At 38.7% G+C, this 20,000-nt stretch overlaps 1 protein-coding gene across 5 annotated transcripts in view; it reads right to left on the reverse strand.

The window, feature by feature from the left end:
• The window catches only part of DYSF (dysferlin), a 3,914,743-nt gene that overhangs the window by 2,308,133 nt on the left and 1,586,610 nt on the right, over positions 1-20,000 (reverse strand). For all 5 annotated transcript variants that reach the window (XM_044064060.1, XM_044064063.1, XM_044064061.1 and 2 more), the window contains exon 11: positions 18,853-18,968. In XM_044064060.1, the coding sequence (XP_043919995.1) occupies positions 18,853-18,968 (116 nt within the window). The remainder of the gene's footprint in view (positions 1-18,852; positions 18,969-20,000) is intronic.

Below are 20,000 nucleotides of genomic sequence, written 5' to 3' on the forward strand. Positions count from 1 at the left end.
GAATATAAAAGCCCCGTAATATAATACACTTGTATTCAAATAGCATTCAAATAAACTTGATATTAGGAACCAAGAGGAGAGAGAGAAATAAAAGACGTGAAAGAGGGAGAGAGAGTGAAAGAAAGAGAGAGAAAAAAAAAAGAAGGCATATTTACATATTAATTTATTCAAAGTATGTAAAAATAAGTTCTAACATTCATTTAAATCAAAAACTTTGGCTAATATGGTTCAGACATTACATATATTAAGATGCATCTATTTTCTGTCATGTAAATGCAGTCAACAGCTTCAGAAAAAACTTGAATTGCTTGTATATGAGCATTTTACTCATACTCATTATTGTCAATAGAATAAAATATTATATTTATAGAAGTTGTTATAAATCATACTGCATAGTTATGCAAATTCTCAGAAACACTTGCATTATTGTAAAAAAAAAACATCTGTATTTGTATTTTGTATGTCTATACTACTGCTTTAAAATATATCACAAGACAATTTCTTCCAGAATAGAGTTATAAAGTTATTTATGCTTGTCAATCAGATGAATTAAATGAGTTATAGTAATGTATATGTTTGGAACATAAGTTTTGAACACAGATTAGTATGCTGCAGTCAAGTAGATTTTCAAAAACACTTGAATAAATGTTTCATTTTCTATGCCTTCTAAAATAAGACATTTACTTACTACAAGAAACTGCATCATTTAAAATCATTATAACTGACATATTTTATGAATTATAACATAGATATTTAAGTAATTATATAAAATAACTCACATTTAAATGTCAAAGAGTTCATTTTCCTTCACATAGTCGCATTTGCATCAGTTCTACTTCCTGGTAGAGTGTTCTTCCTGAATCTGTGATGTGTCAGTGTGATATCTGGGTCAAAGGTCAGATTGACTGCTTTCAGCTTCTCTGTGAAAATTCTGAGAGTTGAAGCTTTTGAAACAGCATGAGGACACTGTTCATGAAGTAGCCCACATCCCAGATTGTCTCCCTTAACATTTTGGCGGGAAACTTGTTAAAAACTAGTGACAAACATTCATTTAGCAGTGTAAATGCATCTAAACATGACAAAACCTTTGCAATGTATTTTACAGGTTATTACAGCCTCTATGTAAGTGAAATTAAGCCCAAAGTTATTAATAGGCAATAAAACTCAATATTATTGTCCCAACTCAATTTTTATGCAAATCTTATTATTTACTGTGTCTATATGATCAAAAGCATTTCTATATATTAATATGAGAAAAAATAAAGAGAAAGAATAAAGAAAAGAAAAAGAGAGTAGAAAATAAAAGAGTGTAAGGCAGAAATAAAAAAAATGTAAGAGAAAGAAATAAGAAGTATATACAATGGAATACTACTTACTGTTTATATTAATAGAGTTAAAAATAAAACATATTATTTACTATTATTTAGTTCTAATTATTATTAGTTAAAGCATGACAGATTATTTACAAACAAGCATAAGCAGTATAATCAAGAAAGTATAATTAGGAATAGCATTTGAAGAACATATAAACTTTTTACAAGGAATAAATATGTTATTATTCTATTTATCATATTTTCATTACTCTTCTCTCCCTGCCCCCCTCCTTTACCCACTACATAATCTAAATAGAATGTCATTGTTTAAACAAAGAAAAGAAGAAAAGGAGAAAAAAAGAAAAAAAATGTATCAAATTACTGACTTACTTCTCTTTTTCAGAAAGAGAAACAAATTGAATAATAGCTTGTTATTAGTTCCTCAGATATTTTGACTGGTTATGAAACAAAACATTTCTTTGCACACAGAGAATAACTTTGATTAAATCTTTTTCCGAACATTTGTGGCTTTCTGGAAATGCAGGAACTATATTTAAAAAGGTTAATAATGAAGTAAAATGATGAGAGAAAAAAGAAAAAACATAGAACAAATCATTTGTTCTTTAGTCTCTTCTTCTTCTCAGAAGTCTTCCACGAAGTTTCAGTTGCCAGTCTCTTTAATGAAGGACTAGCCCATTCCATTTCCTCTATTTTATCCAAAATCTTATTTTTTTGATAAACAGTAAAGCAGAGTCTAAGTCATCAAAAATTTTAGGACCATCAGGAAGGAAGATTTTTAGCTTGGCAGGAAACAGAAGGTATGTTTTAAACTGTGCTTTTTAAGCTCCCTTATTAGTGGCAGAAAAAACTTTTCTTTTAGCTATTACCAAGGAAGAATAGTCATTGTCAAAGCACAGTTGTCTCATTAAACTTAACAGGAGCTTTAGCCCAAGCAGAATTAAGAACCATCTCTTTATCAAAAGATGATAGAAATCTAACTATAACTGATCTAGGATAGTTTTTGTTAGAGTTAGTATTAGCTATAGATCTATGTGCTCTTCGATACCAAAAGAGAATGCTTCTGGTAAGTCTAAAGTTTTAGGAGCCATGTTGTTAAAAAGTAATATTGTTACCTTCAATATTTTCTGGCAGTCCAAAAATCCTAATGTTATTGCGCCTACATCTATTTTCCAAGTCATCCAGCTTTGTTTGTAAATGTGTATTTTGTTTCAGCAGAAACTCAATGTTGATTTCCTCTTCTTGGATTCTATTTTCCATGTCATTCACAGCTTCTTCTATGCCTGTCATCTGGATCTTCTGTTGTTGCAGGTCTATATGTAACAAGTCTATTTGTTTTATAGTTTTTTCTATGAAGGTATCAATTTTAGTATCCATTTTATCCATCTTAGCAGTAAGTTGCTGGATTATAGTTATCAGAGACTGAAGTTCTTTCTTGATGCTGGAGTCTTGAGAATTTGTCTTACTGGAACTCATTTCAGACTGATAAACTGACAGGAAAATTTCCAATGTGATTTCTGACAGGAATATTGTTAACATTTCCTTTCTTTTTTAGATATAGTTCAAGAACTATATAAAACAAACATATTTAGAAAGAAAATGACTTCAAAAATTAATTTTTAAGCAATTAATTCCTGTTAGTGTAATGAAATTGGTGGAGCTGAAGAAATCCGCTGCTATCCTGTGTTCATCCTTCTTAGAAGGGGATTCTGACTGCCTTGGAATGTGTAATCTCTGTTGCGCATCTCGTAACTGTGTAGTACTGTAATAGTGATCTGTAGATAGGCAGAAGTTCTGATTCCACCACTGGCAACTGTGTGCATGTGTGTGTGACAACAAATGCCTCAGTGTGTGTGTCAACGAATGGCTGAGTGCCTTTGTCTATGTGTCAGCAAATGGTGTGTGTGTATTTGTGTCTGTATCCTGTCATGACAGTGGGTTTTGCTGCATTCCAAAGAGATACCATCTTTTGCACTGGACTTTATCCTTGTCAACTGCTAAACCTCTCTCTTCCCCCCTCCCCCTCCCCACTGCAAGTAATAAGTCCTGTGATGTCACCCAGCTCAGAAGTGGAAACAGAGTAAGTGTAATTGTATGTTTTCTGTGGCACATACCCCAACTGCATACCACTGTACTAGTTACCTTTACATAGGCAAGACGTGTATGCACAATACTGGCAAGTGTGTGTGTGTTTGTGTGTGTGACTACCCTGTAGCCAGGCATACATATGTGTAATGTCTTTTAACATGCTGCACACCATGGTAGCCATCTGTATTGACTGATGTCTACAAAGTATTAGATAGTTAGGAATGGTAAAGAATACACAGTCAAGCACAAATATAGTTGGGTATGTTATTTTCCTGTGCCACTGTCGAGCAGTGACACAAAAGTGGTCGCCGGGGTGTAAGTCCATACACATCATTCCCCCACCCAAACTCCACAATCCCAGGGGTAGATTACATTAGCCATCATTCCCCACCCCAAACTCCACATACACAACAACCATCCCTTTTCTGGTGAACTGATTAAGATTTAAATGTTATAATACAAGAAATGCCTCTGTTTTGTGTACATGTCAGTTTCTTTGGAACCCTTCTGTGTCACAAAGGGTGTTCAGACATGTGTGTATATACATATACATATATATATATATATATATATATATATATATATACATATATATATATATATATACACACACACACACACACATATATATATATATATATATATATATATATATATATATATATATATATATATATATATATATATATATATATATATATATGGCTATAGCTGTGTCTGTGTATATGCATATATATATATATATATATATATATGTGTGTGTGTGTGTGTGTGTGTGTGTGTGTGTGTGTGTGTGTGTACACATCTCGTAGGTGCATACACACACACACACATATATATATATATATATATATATATATATATAGATATGTAGTTATGACAGTTGTACAGATGTAGACTTGTCTTTGTTGTTTCACAGAGTATAGTACATTCAAGGGTACTGTACATATGTACACAAAGTGACTGTCCCATTTGTTTTCAGTACTGTGGAACACTTGTAGTAAGATGTGCATTACAAAATCCATGCAACATGTATACAACTAAGATGGCTTAGTGGTCCATCCATTGACTTCGGTGTGCATGGTCCAGGGCTCAAAACCTGCAAGCCTTGTTGATACTGTCAATTAGGACTGAATAAGGCAGTTGTAAGTAAATGTAAATGTGTTTTCGTGACAGTAAGCAGCGGGTACACCCAGGTAACAGACATGTACAACTCACAGTACACTTGAAATGCACTTCTTTGGCAATCCTGCTGATGTCACCCACCTACGAATACATCTCTTGGAGTGCTATAACCCAGTAATCTTTGCGGCGCATGCTGTATTGTGATAAACTAGTTTGGTGGGTGTTCTAATCCCACACAGGCCAACTGTGTGTGTCTGCCTGAGAAAGAAACAATGCTTTTTAGAGTATGCACACTCTTTACAATTCACATATTCACCTTTGGCAATCCTGCTGATGTCACCCACCTAGAAATACACCTCTGGGAGTGCTGTAATCCAATAATCTCCATGGGGTGTGCTGTAACTATGTAATGCTGTAGTGTGATAAACTAGTTTGGTAGGTGTTCTAGTCTCAGACAGGCCAACTGTATGTGTCTGACTGCCTGAGAAAGAAACAATGCTTTTTAGAGTAAGCACACTCTTTACAATTCACATACTCACTTCTGGCAGTCCTGCTGATGTCACCCACCTAGAAATGCACCTCTGGGACTTCTGCAACCCAGTAAACTCCATAGCATGTGCTGTAACTGCGTAATGCTGTAGTGTGATAAACTAATTAGGTAGGGGCTCTATTCCAAGATAGGTCAACTGTGTGTGTATATGTCTGCCTACCTGAGAAAGGAACAATGCTTTTTAGAGTATGCACACTTTACAATTCACATAACCACCTCTGGCAATCGTGCTGATGTCATCCACCTTGAAATACACCTCTGGAACTTCTGTAACCTAGTAATCTCCATATCACATGCTGTAATTGCATAATGCTGTAGTGTGATAAACTAATTAGGTAAGGGTTCTATTCCAAGACAGGCCAACTGTGTGCATCTGTCTGGTTGAGAAAGGAACAATGCTTTTTAGAGTATGCGCACTCTTTACAATTCACATAACCTCCTTTGGCAATCCTGCTGATGTCACCCACCTAGTAATACACCAGTGGGACTACTTTAACCCAGTAATCGCTGTAGCATGTGCTGTAACTGCACAATGCTGTAGTGTGATAAACTAGTTAGGTAGGGGTTCTATTCCAAGACATGGCAGGTGTGTGTCTGTTTGACAGAACCTGTGTGGAGGTGGCTGTGAGTTTCTAACCAGTGGACATGTTGGGAAGCAGATTTTGTAATTTTCCTATATTGTGTCTGTATTATATGTCACAATGTCCACCTCACGAGGGGTACAGATGTCAATCAACCAAGGGTCTATGTTGCCAAGCCATACCCCTACATCTGGCAAAAGGCCTGGTGAACAAAGTATGCAACCCTACTATTATCCGGAATACGTTCTGAACCCATGTGTCATACACAAACACACTTGCCTAGAATATCCCGCTATGTTACTAGTACCCTGCACATTGATGACAGATAGTAGGCATGGTGTGATTGCAGTGGGCTGCAGAGGGCATGGCACCCTGTCCAGCAGTACAATAGGCACATAATTGTGGACAATGTGCCTTCACTATGTTCCCCACTGGATGTCTGCAACATATGTGGTGCCATCAAATGTGATCCACAAAGGCCATACAATACCTTACACACATGCCCTGTATGGACAGATGCCACTGACACCAGGGAATACCTGTATCATGCTATCAATGCAGGTGCAGGGTCAACCTGCTGTCTATAAGCAGGTCCTGCCACAACAGGCCAGTACTGGCATATCTGAGGATAACAGTCTGTGTACACAACATGTGCCAGCCAAACCAGGTACACTTGTACATGTCACTGTAAATTACTGTGGGACGTGCACATCCCAGGCAATGTCCATGTCAAGGACTATCAAACACAGACATGGCATGCATTGCAAAGCAATGGCCATGCACAATGGTAACCAGGATGACAGGACAGTTCATACAATACCCATCTGTGTGGGACATTGCAGACACTACACCCCTGAACCACACTGCACACCATTGTCGAGTGGCGTGATGCCAAGGATTACCCCTCACCCAGCTTTGTACAACCATCTTGCACAGCCAACCACAACACACCGATGAAGCAATGGACACATGCATGTCAGTACTGGCACCTTGTGTCTGCATGTGGGGTATGATGCTCCCAACCACAGTCACACCCAGTATAACTCCCATTGGCATACCGACTGATGTCAGACACGTTCGCATGCCCTAGCCCACAGAACCTCCGGATATCCCCTGTGGTGCATGCAGTACCTGTGCATTACTGCAGTGTGGCAAACTAAGTACTTAGGAAGTGTATTTGTGGGCCTGGCAAAGTGTAGCAATGTGTCTGAGTCCCTTAGAGACTGTGGTTGTGTTGACAATGACATATGATCATGAGGACAACCATGTGTACTACACCTAATGTATGTCTACTATATCTCTGTTGCAGATGTCGCTCACCAGCACAAATATATGTTCTTACAGCACACCAACATGTCAGCTTTGTGGCACATGGAGTAACTGCATGCACTTGTAATAGTAATGGCTAGTCAGTCAGGGGTTTGAGCCCCTGTACTGGTAGGTGTGTGACAGATGATGCCTAGGTTTTCATCTCCAAGCCCTTCTCTGATGTACTTTGCCTCTATCTGTCCTTCTCACACACTCTCTGGTGGATGTGGAGTTGTACACCTGCTCAGCAGCAGCTTGTGTTTTGTAAGTGATGGTCATGATCAGGTGCTGGCCTCTGCACCTGTTGCAGTCCTCCTCTAGCTGATTGCATGTGGAACAGCTGTGGTGATGTTCCTATAGCCAATCACACGGAAACACAGTACAATATCTAGGAACATCATGTTGGTGTTTGCCCATGACAGTCGCTGTGAATGGAACCTGGATCTGGTGTTTGGTAAAATGGCATCACAGATGATATCTGGGTATTCCTCAAACAACATACACAGTGGAAAATAGCCTAAAGACAGGAGGGTGATGTGCCAGACATGGCTACAGCATGTAAGTGTAGCTCTGCTTCATTGAGACTACTGCCAGTTTAACAAGTTGTGTGTGGTAATGGCTATTCTGCATGTAAAACTGACAAGCCACTGCTCTGTTTGTGAGGGAACCCCCATCTGTAGGGCCATCTGTGGACTGGTCAGTGTTACTCGCTGAACACACATCTGTGAACTGCAGAAGCTTAGTGTGAGGATTGCAGTCAGTACATGGTGATAGTGATGAGAGATACTGCCATCGCATCCATGATTGGACATATGTCACATGAAACAGTGGTATGACAGTCACTGTCTGAGGTTCTCACAGTGACATGCCAATAATGCGCCACTGTTCATAGTTACAAGTCTTCTACATGTTGTACAGATGTCATGCAGTATATATGCATGTGTTGTGCTCCCTCTGCAAATGTATACTATTGGTTGTGTTGGGTTGATGGTCATATCTATGCATGCTGTTATAAGTAATCCTGAATGTTGTTGACTATTACTAAACCATATCTGTGTTAAAACTGCAACACCATAGGCTGTATGGGTTCAGAGGTCCCAGCAGAACCTCCTGTCCCACTTCAGCTGGCCATGGCACCAGGCACCAGCACATCTGGGGCCCAGCCTTGGATCTCCACCTCTGTTGGCTCTGCACCACCTTCTGGTGGAACTGCCGCTGAGGATGGGGCTTGTCCCCCCTGGGAGCATGTCCAGACAGGAACTTGTCCGCTGTCGTACAGTCCTGGGCATGGTGCTTAGGGGGCTCAATAAGGGGTTTTGAGGCCAGATACACCAGCTCAAGGGCAGAGTGTCACATTTAGAGGGTGAGCCTGCCCCTCCTAGACCGCCCCCAGCACAGCCACCTTTGCGGCTGTTTTGGTGCAGTGGTGGCTGCCCATGGCTGGGGACCTCTGTCCCACTGTTTCCATCTGGGGGTTCATGGGCTTGTGACTGACCAACACCCCTCCCCGTCCAAGGTGTGTATCCCCACACGTGTCATATACCGACCCTATATGCTGTCTTGTCTATCATCCTACCCAACCTATCCTCCATGAGCATACCTACTCTACTTCCCTCACATCCCACTCTCACCCTATGGAAACAAAAGGCCAATCTGTTCCTAGAACAATATTTGCCCCATACATAGCTGTCTATTTCACACACGTGTCCACTGGACACATGTAACCTTTTTAATTTGCATCACAACATACTACAGTTGTCCTTACCCCTGTCTCTCAGGCACACGATCCTGGTATGCACATGACTCCTAAAGGACAAAGGTACACGTGATGCAGATGACCCCATTGTACACACGACACTAACAGTCCCTCTATGATTACCCCATTTATCTTTTTCATGATGATGATGTCACACACAGCACCTTGCAAGAGTACTGTTTTCACATAATGATTGGACAGGAACTGTTGTGTTAATGTAAATAAAATGCACAGAGTGATGTATTTGGCCAATGTACAAATGTTTGCGTGTATTATTGACACATGTCTGTCTGAGGGAGTCTTGATATTATATAGATCAACACCACTACATAATACAATAAAGAAAGGGTACCTCCTAATGCTAAAGTACAGCTACCAGTAACAAGTAAAAACAGTATTCAAAATGAAATGCTGTACAACAATGGCCAATGAAGTAAAGTTCTCTTGGAGAATAGGTAGTGTGGTTAAATGATATGAAACTTAAAAGTGCAACATATATAGCAAAAAACTTGCATACATTTCCAGTACTTAAATTAAATGCACTTACAAGATATTCACGCTGTGAATGCAATTATACCATAGCGAAATGATGGCTCCAAAGTTTCCAGTCTTATGATGGCTTCAAAGTATCCAATCTTTTTGGTCTGATATACAAAGTATCCACACTGAAGATGTAGTAGCTGCTATGTGACTGTGGTGAACTGTGATAGCTTAACCAGTCTAACAGATCAAATAAAAGCTTCTAGCTTTAATGCCAGTTAAAATTCTTTTATTGTTGGAAAAGTTAAATCTTCATGTCAAGTTAAAATCTTGATGTAGAATAAAACAGTCCCTATGTATTCCAAACAATAAGAGCTTTCAGTATCTTCTACAGATTGTAAATAAAATGCACAGAGTGATGTATTTGGCCAATGTACAAATGTTTGCGTGTATTATTGACACATGTCTGTCTGAGGGAGTCTTGATATTACATAGATTAACACCACTACATAATACAGGTGTTGCTGGTATTTCCCTTTTCATTCCTTTATAAACTTTGTTGTCACATGGGATGTTCTTGATATATCTATATATATATATATATATATATATATATATATATATATATATATGTGTGTGTGTGTGTGTGTGTGTGTGTGTGTGTGTGTGTATATATATATATATATATATATATATATATATATATCTATATATATATATATTATGTATCTATCTATATCTGGACATAAACACACACACATATATCTACATGATGGAATATATTTCCTATACTGTTGAATGACTGTGCTGGATGATATGTTTGTGATAACATCTGATGTCTGTATATCTGCCATGGCTTAGTGGTAAATCACATTGGCTGTGGTGTGCAGGGTCCTGGTTTTGAGCGTTGCAGAGACCAGTTATTTTGTTGCTGAGCAGAACTAGGCCGTTAGATACAGAGTGACTAAGGCACATTAAAGCAGTTGTGAGCAGGTGTGTGTGGGTTTGCGCAGAGCTAAGCAATGCTAACCTCCGGTTACAGTTTCTTACACTCAGTTAGCCTCTACATTGCTTCACCAGTGTGATACTCACATACCGGCGACCAAAAAAGCTTATACCCACTTGCTCCCGCACTTGCAAATGCACTGCATTTGGTGTTTGCATCTGACACTCACACCCCTGGGTGGGAGTGAGGACTACGATATTACCTTGCAATGCCTATTACATCGGATTACATGCCTGCAGTATCGGGAATGACTGCCCATTAGGTGAAAGCACGCCATTCGACTGTACGGAATCCGCGGCCTGTCCAGAGTTTGATTCATATTAGTGGTGTGTTCCTCTTATAATCTGCACCTGTCTGGCTAATACATGGGTACTGACGCTCTTCAATACAAACAAGTGATTGGGTTTTGGAACCCACATCCTTCAGCCGAGTCATGCTACTGGATACCTATTAGTCTATCATCTTTCTAAGGTTGCAAGTGGAATATGTGCTTTCTGTCCCTATCAGACCTCTCAAACGATTGGGGACAAATATCAACTGAATCAGAGACACGTCGTGACAACATCAGGGACACATTTAAAATATTAGTGCTGTTAACCTGACACATTGACAGACTCAGAGCATATGAATTAACACACATTTTCTGAGGTAAATGATGTTTATAACTCCTATTTGTTGTCATTATTCATTACATGTAATTCACCACCTATCCTCCAAAAGTCACTAGTTTTAGGAGAGATTAAGTGGGACAGAGTTAGAATTTGAGTAAAAATCAGGGATGTCCCTGGAAATCAGGGACAGTTGAGAGGTATGGTCCCTATTTGTTCCCCCAGTGGCTTATGTCCTGTCCAGTGGATTTGCTCTTAGGGGTTGAGAGGTATGGGCGTAAGCTATGCCCATTTTAGAATATTACTTACATCCCTGGGGCAGTCCTACTACAACTGTGCCAGCCAACACCTGCACGCCTAGGCCCATAATTGCATACCCACCCACCTGCCCCCCCCCACAGCACTCATCCTTACTGTGGGCGCAGGTGGGGTATAAACACACCACTATACATTGCCCACTCTCCGCGTTTCAGGACACATGTCGACATTTCCCACTCTCCACGTGTCAGGACACATGTCGTACGTTGTGTCGACCCATGGGTTATCAGGCTTGCACAACCTACTTGTCCATGTACGTCTACAGCCTGGTTTGATGAATCATTACAGGGACTGACTCCGATGATCAGTCATTTTTGTGTGTCCCACAAGGGACATTGATGTCTTTATTTCAAGATTAGACCTGACAGGTCTCTCCCACTGGTAGTATCCTGCAGGTGGTCTGGGAAGCAGTGGTGTGTTTACTTTTATTGTGTGTCTGTATGCATCACCGGCCTAGCTGGCGGGGGGGGGGGGTTGATGTTATGTGTTACACGTTTGTTTACTGGACCCCTCACCCCCATAATATGCATGGCCTGTGAACATATGTAATTCATAACTGCTGTATTATATCCTAGATATATACATGTGTATATTTACAGTCACATATATATCTATATATATATATATATATATATATATATATATATATACATTACTATATACAGACATATCTGTATATGTATGCATACATGTATATATTTATATATTGCTGTCTCTCTATATCTATATATATATATATATATATATATATATATTTATATATATATATATATATACCTAACAACATATGGGTCTATGGGTGTCTGCATATGTATATATCTATATGTGGGTATGTATATGTATTCTTTCTCTGTATGTATACATTTGTACTACGGAGAGGGAGAGGTTTATCTTTATGTCACTATGGGTAGATATACACATGCATACCTCTACATATATACATCTACATCTGGTTATTCCGTTCCTTGCCATATAGATTACACTTTGCTGCAGTGGGACTCGTAGTGGGTGTGGCTGCTCGTTGGATGACACCTCTGACCAATGAACACATTTGCTTGCATCCCTGGCGCTGTCCATATAGGCCCACATCAGCCAACACCTGCACACCTAGACCCATAACTAGCTACCCATAGTTCCCTCACCCACATTTCCTCTATAGCACCCATCCTTACTCTGGATCCTGGTCATTTCTGAACACACCACTACACGCTGCCCACTCTCCACTTCACGGGACCCATGTCATACAATTGTCTCGACCCATGGGTCATCAGGCTTTCCCACCCTTGTATTCCAGGTATGTACACACCCCAGCCAGAATGTTCAGCATATCACCTTTTTTTGGTCTTGTCAATTTTTGGGTGTGTCTGTCTGTGTTCCAAGATTAGATTTCACGGGTGCACTGTGTACCCCCCATTGCATCCTGCCTGTGGTCTGGGGAGCAGTGGACTATTTACATTATTTGTGGGTTTGTGTGTATGTTTCCGTGTCCGGCAGGGGGGGGTGGAAGGTCATGCTACGTGTTTCATGTTTCTTGCTTGGGCCCTCACTTCCACTGGCATAGCCTGTGAACATATGTCATTCTTGTGTACTGTTTCCTATCATAGCTGTATATCTGTGTATATCTACGCGCGCACACACACACACACACACACACACACACACACACACACACACACACACACATACATATATATATATATATATATATGTATATATATATATATATATATATATATATATATATATATATTTATACATATATATATATACATATATATATATATATATATATATTTTATATATATATATACATATTATACATATATGTATATGTCTGCAACTATATATATATATATATATATATATATATATATATATATATATATATATATATATATATATATGTATAGCTTTACATATATATATATATATATATATATATATATATTTATATATATATATAAGTGTGTGTCTGTGTCTGTAAAGCAATGCATACCCCGCGCAAATGCACTTACAAATGCTCACTGGTGTTTATATATGCTTAAACCTGCTTACTAGTGCCTTATTCATTATGACACTGACACTTCGCTCCAATTCACTTTTAATTGTTATTTTGTAGGTTATACAGTGGGCAGATGTCGAAATATGTTCATGTACAGATTACCGATGGTAAATGGTACGTGATGCAGTGGGATTCGGAACGGGAATGTCTGTTCATTAGGTGGTTGCTCTAACCAATACACTATTGCTGTGCTGCTTAATTTGCATATATATCCATATACCCATGACTCCTGGTTCCCCAAACACCGACCCCAATGCCTCCCTAACACTGCAGTCATCCATTCTCCAGTTGGATTCACGGTGTATCCACACCACTACACATTGGCCACTCCCTACTCCTGTAGACCCATCCCATCGGTTGACTCACTCCACGTATCCTCAGAACTCCCAAACCTTTAGTCCACAAACATTGGTGACATGAGCGACCAAAAGGACACTATTCGCAATTTTTGGGTTGTCCCACATGGAACACGCATGTCTTTATGTCAAGAGTAGACTCTATACTTCATTACATCCTTGCTCCCGTTAACATGACACTACAATAAATTAATAAGTATGACTATGTGGTAATGCACACGTTACACATGAGAGCCTAATTATGTACGTGTTCGGCATATTTCTTTTACAAATAGACCGGTTTAGTAATTGGCGTTGCCGTAGCAGGCAGATCACAGGAATGATTCCATGTATGAGAAAGTCCTCACATTTGATTTTTTCAGCACAGCACTGACTTCGGACATTGTACACACTTCTGTGTTTTAGCAGTTTTGTCCCTTCCCTCTTATGCACAATCTATTGCTCTATCTACTGTCGAGGTTTGTAAGGGCACATTCATGTTATTTATGTCTGCAAACGGAATGAATGTGTTACAGAGAATGTACTTCTACATATAGATGTCTGCATGTGTGTATGCATATATACTTATAACGAACTCACTGACCTCCACGAGGCAGTCCAATTAGAACCAGCCCATCCAACCCTGGCACACCTGGATCCATAATTTCATACCCATAGTTACTCCACCCCACCCAAGTTCAACATACACGCATACCATCCATTGTACAGTTACTTTTGCAGCCATGACACACCTCCACACATTGCCCTCTCCCGAGAGTTAGCGGCCCTACACGTATGTTGTCCCAACCCATGTATTCTCAGGCTCTCCCACCATTTAGTCCTTGAACATACCTGCCCTTGCTTGTATAATGGTTGGATGGCCAAATATTCTATCAATTTTTGGGTAGACCCACCAGGGACTACTTTTCTGATTGTAAAGTAGACTTAGCAGATCAACAATGTTACTCCCACTGGTAATATCCTGCCTGTGGTGTGAGTAGCAGTGCTTTGCTCACTCCTGCCCAGCTTGATATGACATACACTGACAGCACTATATAATACTGGGTTTGCTGTTGATTCCCTTCTCATTCCTTTTGTATGCTTTATTGTTACGTTGTTCATTCTTCAACAATACATACATATATATATATATATATATATATATATATATATATATACATACGTACATATATATATACTCTCTTATATCTCTTATATATATGTATATATATATATATATATATTTATATTTATATATATATATATATATATATATATGTGTGTGTGTGTGTGTGTGTGTGTGTGTGTGTGCCTGTAAAGCAATACATACCCCGCGCAAATGCACTTACACATGCTTACTGGTGTTTATATATGCTTAAACCTGCTTACTAGTGCCTTATTCATTATGACACTGACACTTCGCTCCATTTCACTTTTAATTGTTATTTTGTAGGTTATACAGTGGACAGATGTCGAAATATGTTCATGTACAGATTACCAATGGTAAATGGTATGTGATGCAGTGGGATTCGGAATGTCTGTTCATTAAGTGGTTGCTCTAACCAATACACTATTGCTGTGCTGTTTAATTTGCATATATATCCATATACCCATGACTCCTGGTTCCCCAAACACCGACCCCAATGCCTCCGTAACATTGCAGTCATCCATTCTCCAGTTGGATTTGCGGTGTATCCACACCACTACACACTGGCCACTCCCTACTCCTGTAGACCCATCCCATCGGCTGACTCACTCCACGTATCCTCAGAACTCCCAAACCTTTAGTCCACAAACATTGGTGACATGAGCGACCAAAAGGAAACTATTCACAATTTTTGGGTTGTCCCACATGGAACACACATGTCTTTATGTCAAGAGTAGACTCTATACTTCATTACATCCTTGCTCCCGTTAACATGGCACTACAGCAAATCAACAATGTTACTCCCACTGGTAATATCCTGCCTGTGGTGTGAGTAGCAGTGCTTTGCTCACTCCTGCCCAGCTTGATATGACATACACTGACAGCGCTATATAATACTGGGTTTGCTGTTGATTCCCTTTTCATTCCTTTTGTATGCTTTATTGTTACGTCGTTCATTCTTCAACAATATAAATATATATATATATATATATATATATATATATATGTATATATATGTATATATATATATATATATATATATATATATATATATATATATATATATATATATATATATATATATATATATATATATATATATATATATATATATAGATTACATATCTGTACATACTTTATACATTTCCTATGCTGGCCACTGCTTAGACCAGTGCAAGCACACTCAGACTGGCTTACTGGTACTTATATATGTTTACTGCTGCTTACTTGTGCTTACACCTGCTTACTAGTGCCTTATTCATTATGACAGTGCCACTTTGAATAACATTTAGTTAAACATCTCATGTGATACTCTTATGTTGGTTGTACAGCAAAACGACATTCACTCCACATGGAAAAGGACATGTGCTATTGTTGGGCTCGAACTGTGAATGCCTGTTCGTTAGGTGGATACTCTAAACACTACACTATTGACGTTTACGTTGATTCCGCATGTTTTTCTCTATTGGAATGATTTTGATGTGTAAGCTACGCTCGGCAGAGGGCAGCGAAGCACAAACATGCTGCGCTTTGCTTACACCTTCGATATTGCAGCAATACAAATGTATAATAGGGACACGGGGAATCTAATTGTGAAAGTTCTAGGGATGGGGCTCAACATTCCACTATGTGCTTGCGTGTTTACTACTTCGATTTTATTTCACTGTTCGTAGACACTCTTGTATGCTTAGCATACATTTCGGTATCCACGGACACAGAATTACTGACTTACTATTAGAGGCGGGCTCTAATAGTAAGCATAGTAGGTTATGCAACTGACGGGGAATGTTTATGCCTCCATAGAGCACTTGTACACACCCCCTGCACTCGCACACGTTTCCTGTGCACGTCTAGGGTGCGGCGGTGTGCCCTCATACATATTCATATGGCGCTGCTGCACCATCTGTACTGAGGACGCTCGGCACAAGACTAAAACCGTCCTTGCGCCGAGCTTCTTGAATCCCGGGAGATGTATTGTGTCCTTTTTCCTAGGTTACTCAAAACATTTATCTTGCCAATCCACATCTAAATGTATTAATCCACAAATAAAGCATTTGACAAATCAACAGTTTTTTGTCAAATTCACTAATTTGAGGAGGAACACTTCTTAAACACATAATCAGAACAGTGAAATGTTTGTGTTACAGGTTCATAGGTGTGTACTAGGCTAATGGCCCTGGAGCCTTTACAGGCCTAGCCCATAGGATTACCCTGGCATCGTGCCACCCAAACTTAGTTCCTAGTGCCTCTGTCGAGTAGAGCCACTGGAGTGATCCCCAGCGTTTAGATTGTTTTATTATGTTTTTTATCATGCTATTCATTCCATTTACCTTGACATACCAGAATTAAATATTCCACTAGTCCACAAAAAATTTCACTTGGCAGACCAGATTACCAAGTCATACTCTTAATGTTTCCTATACAAATTAGACTTATTTTTTAATTATAAAGAGTACCACTGTAAACTTAACAGTTATCAAGCCTCAGTCCATAACCCAATATGGTCAGGTCCTTCATGGATTTACAATCTATATTCAACAACTCTCTAATAACTTTGGTTTCACACTGTCACAGTGAAAAAGAATCTGTACTTGCATGCATCTGTTTAAAAAAATCCTACAGTATTCACTGTTTTTTCTTACCAGGTATGGATAAAAATTTATTTCAAACACAAAACTAAAGTCAAACAAGTATTTTATACCAAAGTGAGTTACAAAGTTGTCATCCTAAGTTTCAATTCTCAATGGCCACATTTTAATTTTCCAGAATTCAAACAAGTACTGTCTATCAAGCAGATACAAAGCAGCTACAAAGCAGAATGTAAGCCTATCCCCTTGGGGCTGCTGAAGCTGTAGATAGAATATCTAACCCATTAGATAATCTATAGGGCCAACTCTGGCAACAGTAATAGTAAAGTTTGTCTTCAAAGTAGTCAGACATGGGCATTCCATTTATGACTTTTACAGCACTGATGTTGTAAAGTCTGCAAATGTCAAGAAACTCTATTTTTATATATTTTGTTACCTATGGCGATACAGGTGCCTTAGATTACAGACATCAGGAGTCCCAGGACCTAATCCAAAAACCCTCCAATTGCCTGAAAAGAGATTGGGGTGTTGCAGTGTCATACTTGTGGCCACTGAGATTTTTATTTTATATGCCCTATCCTCTTCCCAGTCCCACTGATCAATGTGTAATGACATAAAGCCATTACAGCTAACAACGTCAATCAGTGCATGCCATGGTATACTTGTAAGCATGATATGGCTCCACGCCCTATAGATAAGCAAGTGGGTAAAATACTGCTCCTTTCCCGTCACTCCAGTCAGCTCCTCAAGTGTCGGGCTTACAAGACAAACCCAGGTTGCCTGAGTCACATTCAAGGATCTCTCCATCTGTGCCATGAAGATGACAGAGGGTAAAAACTCTTGACATCACCCACATGCAATAACATTATTCGCACACCTAATGAACACAGTGACAATATAAGCTTCCTGACACACTGCACAAGAATAATTTTCAGCAGTGTTTAATCTCAATATAAAGATATTTTCAGCACTTTTACTAAAGGGACAGATTTTTGAAGGAATATGGTACAAGGGTGTGCTAAGAAAATTCATACATACTCTTTCTGTAAGAGTATCCTATTTCTGAATATCATTTTATGGAATAATACCCTATATGTATAAATATTCAAACTGAAAAGTAATGTTACAGAGATAAATGTTTTGTGTTCTCTGTATGACAAAAGTAGACAGTCATATAACTTCCTCTGAGAAACCAGTGTATGGTCAGCTGACAAATGCATTTGGATGATTGAACAGATCTTTTAGACATCATTGCTTTCTGTGGGGAGCTTCATCCCACATGCCCTTTACGAATGGGAGACCTCAAGTACCACTAAATTTACAACTAGATCTGAGGATACACAGCTTCGATGAAAATTCTAATTTCTGAAATCTGAAAGGTCTGTTCAGTTGGCTTTTCCTTATCAAAAGGACTTTGATGGAACAGTCACTAGCCCATAGACTGTATGTCTCCTTAGGACTTTAAAACTGTATTCATTTTATTTCTCTCAACCAGGAAACGATGTAAATTAATGCAATTCACAATCATTGTTCTCAATCACATATGTAAAACCTCTGAATAGTACTTACAGGAGCTTCATCTCCAACACCGAGAACAAAAAGGCTGACCTTCAAGTAACCTCTGGCCCCAGCAGTTACATCGTCTGGATCTGACAGCAGGAGCCATCTCCTAAGGAAGGCATGTCCTGCAAAAGACAATGTTCCAGATATATAACTAAACGTCTTCCACACTGCTACACACCTCCAGTCTGTACTTCTCTGAGTATAGGCTACATAATTTTATTCAACATAACTAAACAACTACAAAATGCATAAGCTGAAAATGATAATTGCAGTATCTGATTTGTCTTACAGTAATTAGTAGTGTGTAGATTTTATGGGTTTGGAATAGAATACTGAGATCTGCATTGACATATTAATTTAGAATCAAAACCAAGCATTACATTTTTGGGGGGAGGCTGAGTCAATAAATGCCCATCCTATATGGGGATAATTTAATGACAAAAGACCATTTTTATGATCTCACAAGGCACATTACAGGATGCATTCAGCCAAAGTGGAGTGATTTTCCTGACTTCGGAGTCTGTGTTGTGATCCCTCTACCATATCAGTGGTTTCATTAAAAGTTATGCAAATTTTCATCATTAGTAGATATTGTGAAATGTTGCAGATGGTAACATTTAAATATAAAAATATATATATTCTTATATCACAGTCTCTTTTGGGGAGCTGCAGCTTTCAGTATTTTCAGATTAATCAAATCAGGATTGCAAAATCAAGTCAGTGACTACATACTTGAGTAACTACTGTACACTGTAAACTAAGTGTACAAATGTTACCAGCAGAATGCAATCGTGCATATGTTTTGCCTTTTCTACATCCATCCCCTAAACCCATGCCCAGTTTTGATATTATCATAATAACCTACAATATATATATATATTTGTGTCTTGTTTTGCAGTCTCCAAATACAGAAGGACAGCATGGCAATAATTAGTACTGACAATAAAACAGGTTTTCTTCCTTTTCTTGTTTTATTTTTTATTTTTAGACCAAATCAGAAGGTGAGGACACTCCTGTTATATCTGACAATCAATACCTTCTTTAATGAGAAAATGCTGAGGGGATCCAAAGAAATGAAAAGAATTCTTTCTGGAAAGCTGAAACTGATTGACAGCTCAAAAAAGGGTTTATAAGGCAATGTCATAAAGTACCAA

This window comes from Protopterus annectens, chromosome 2.part2, assembly GCF_019279795.1.
Source record: "Protopterus annectens isolate FY-2018-M chromosome 2.part2, PAN1.0, whole genome shotgun sequence".
NCBI lineage: Eukaryota > Metazoa > Chordata > Ceratodontiformes > Protopteridae > Protopterus > Protopterus annectens.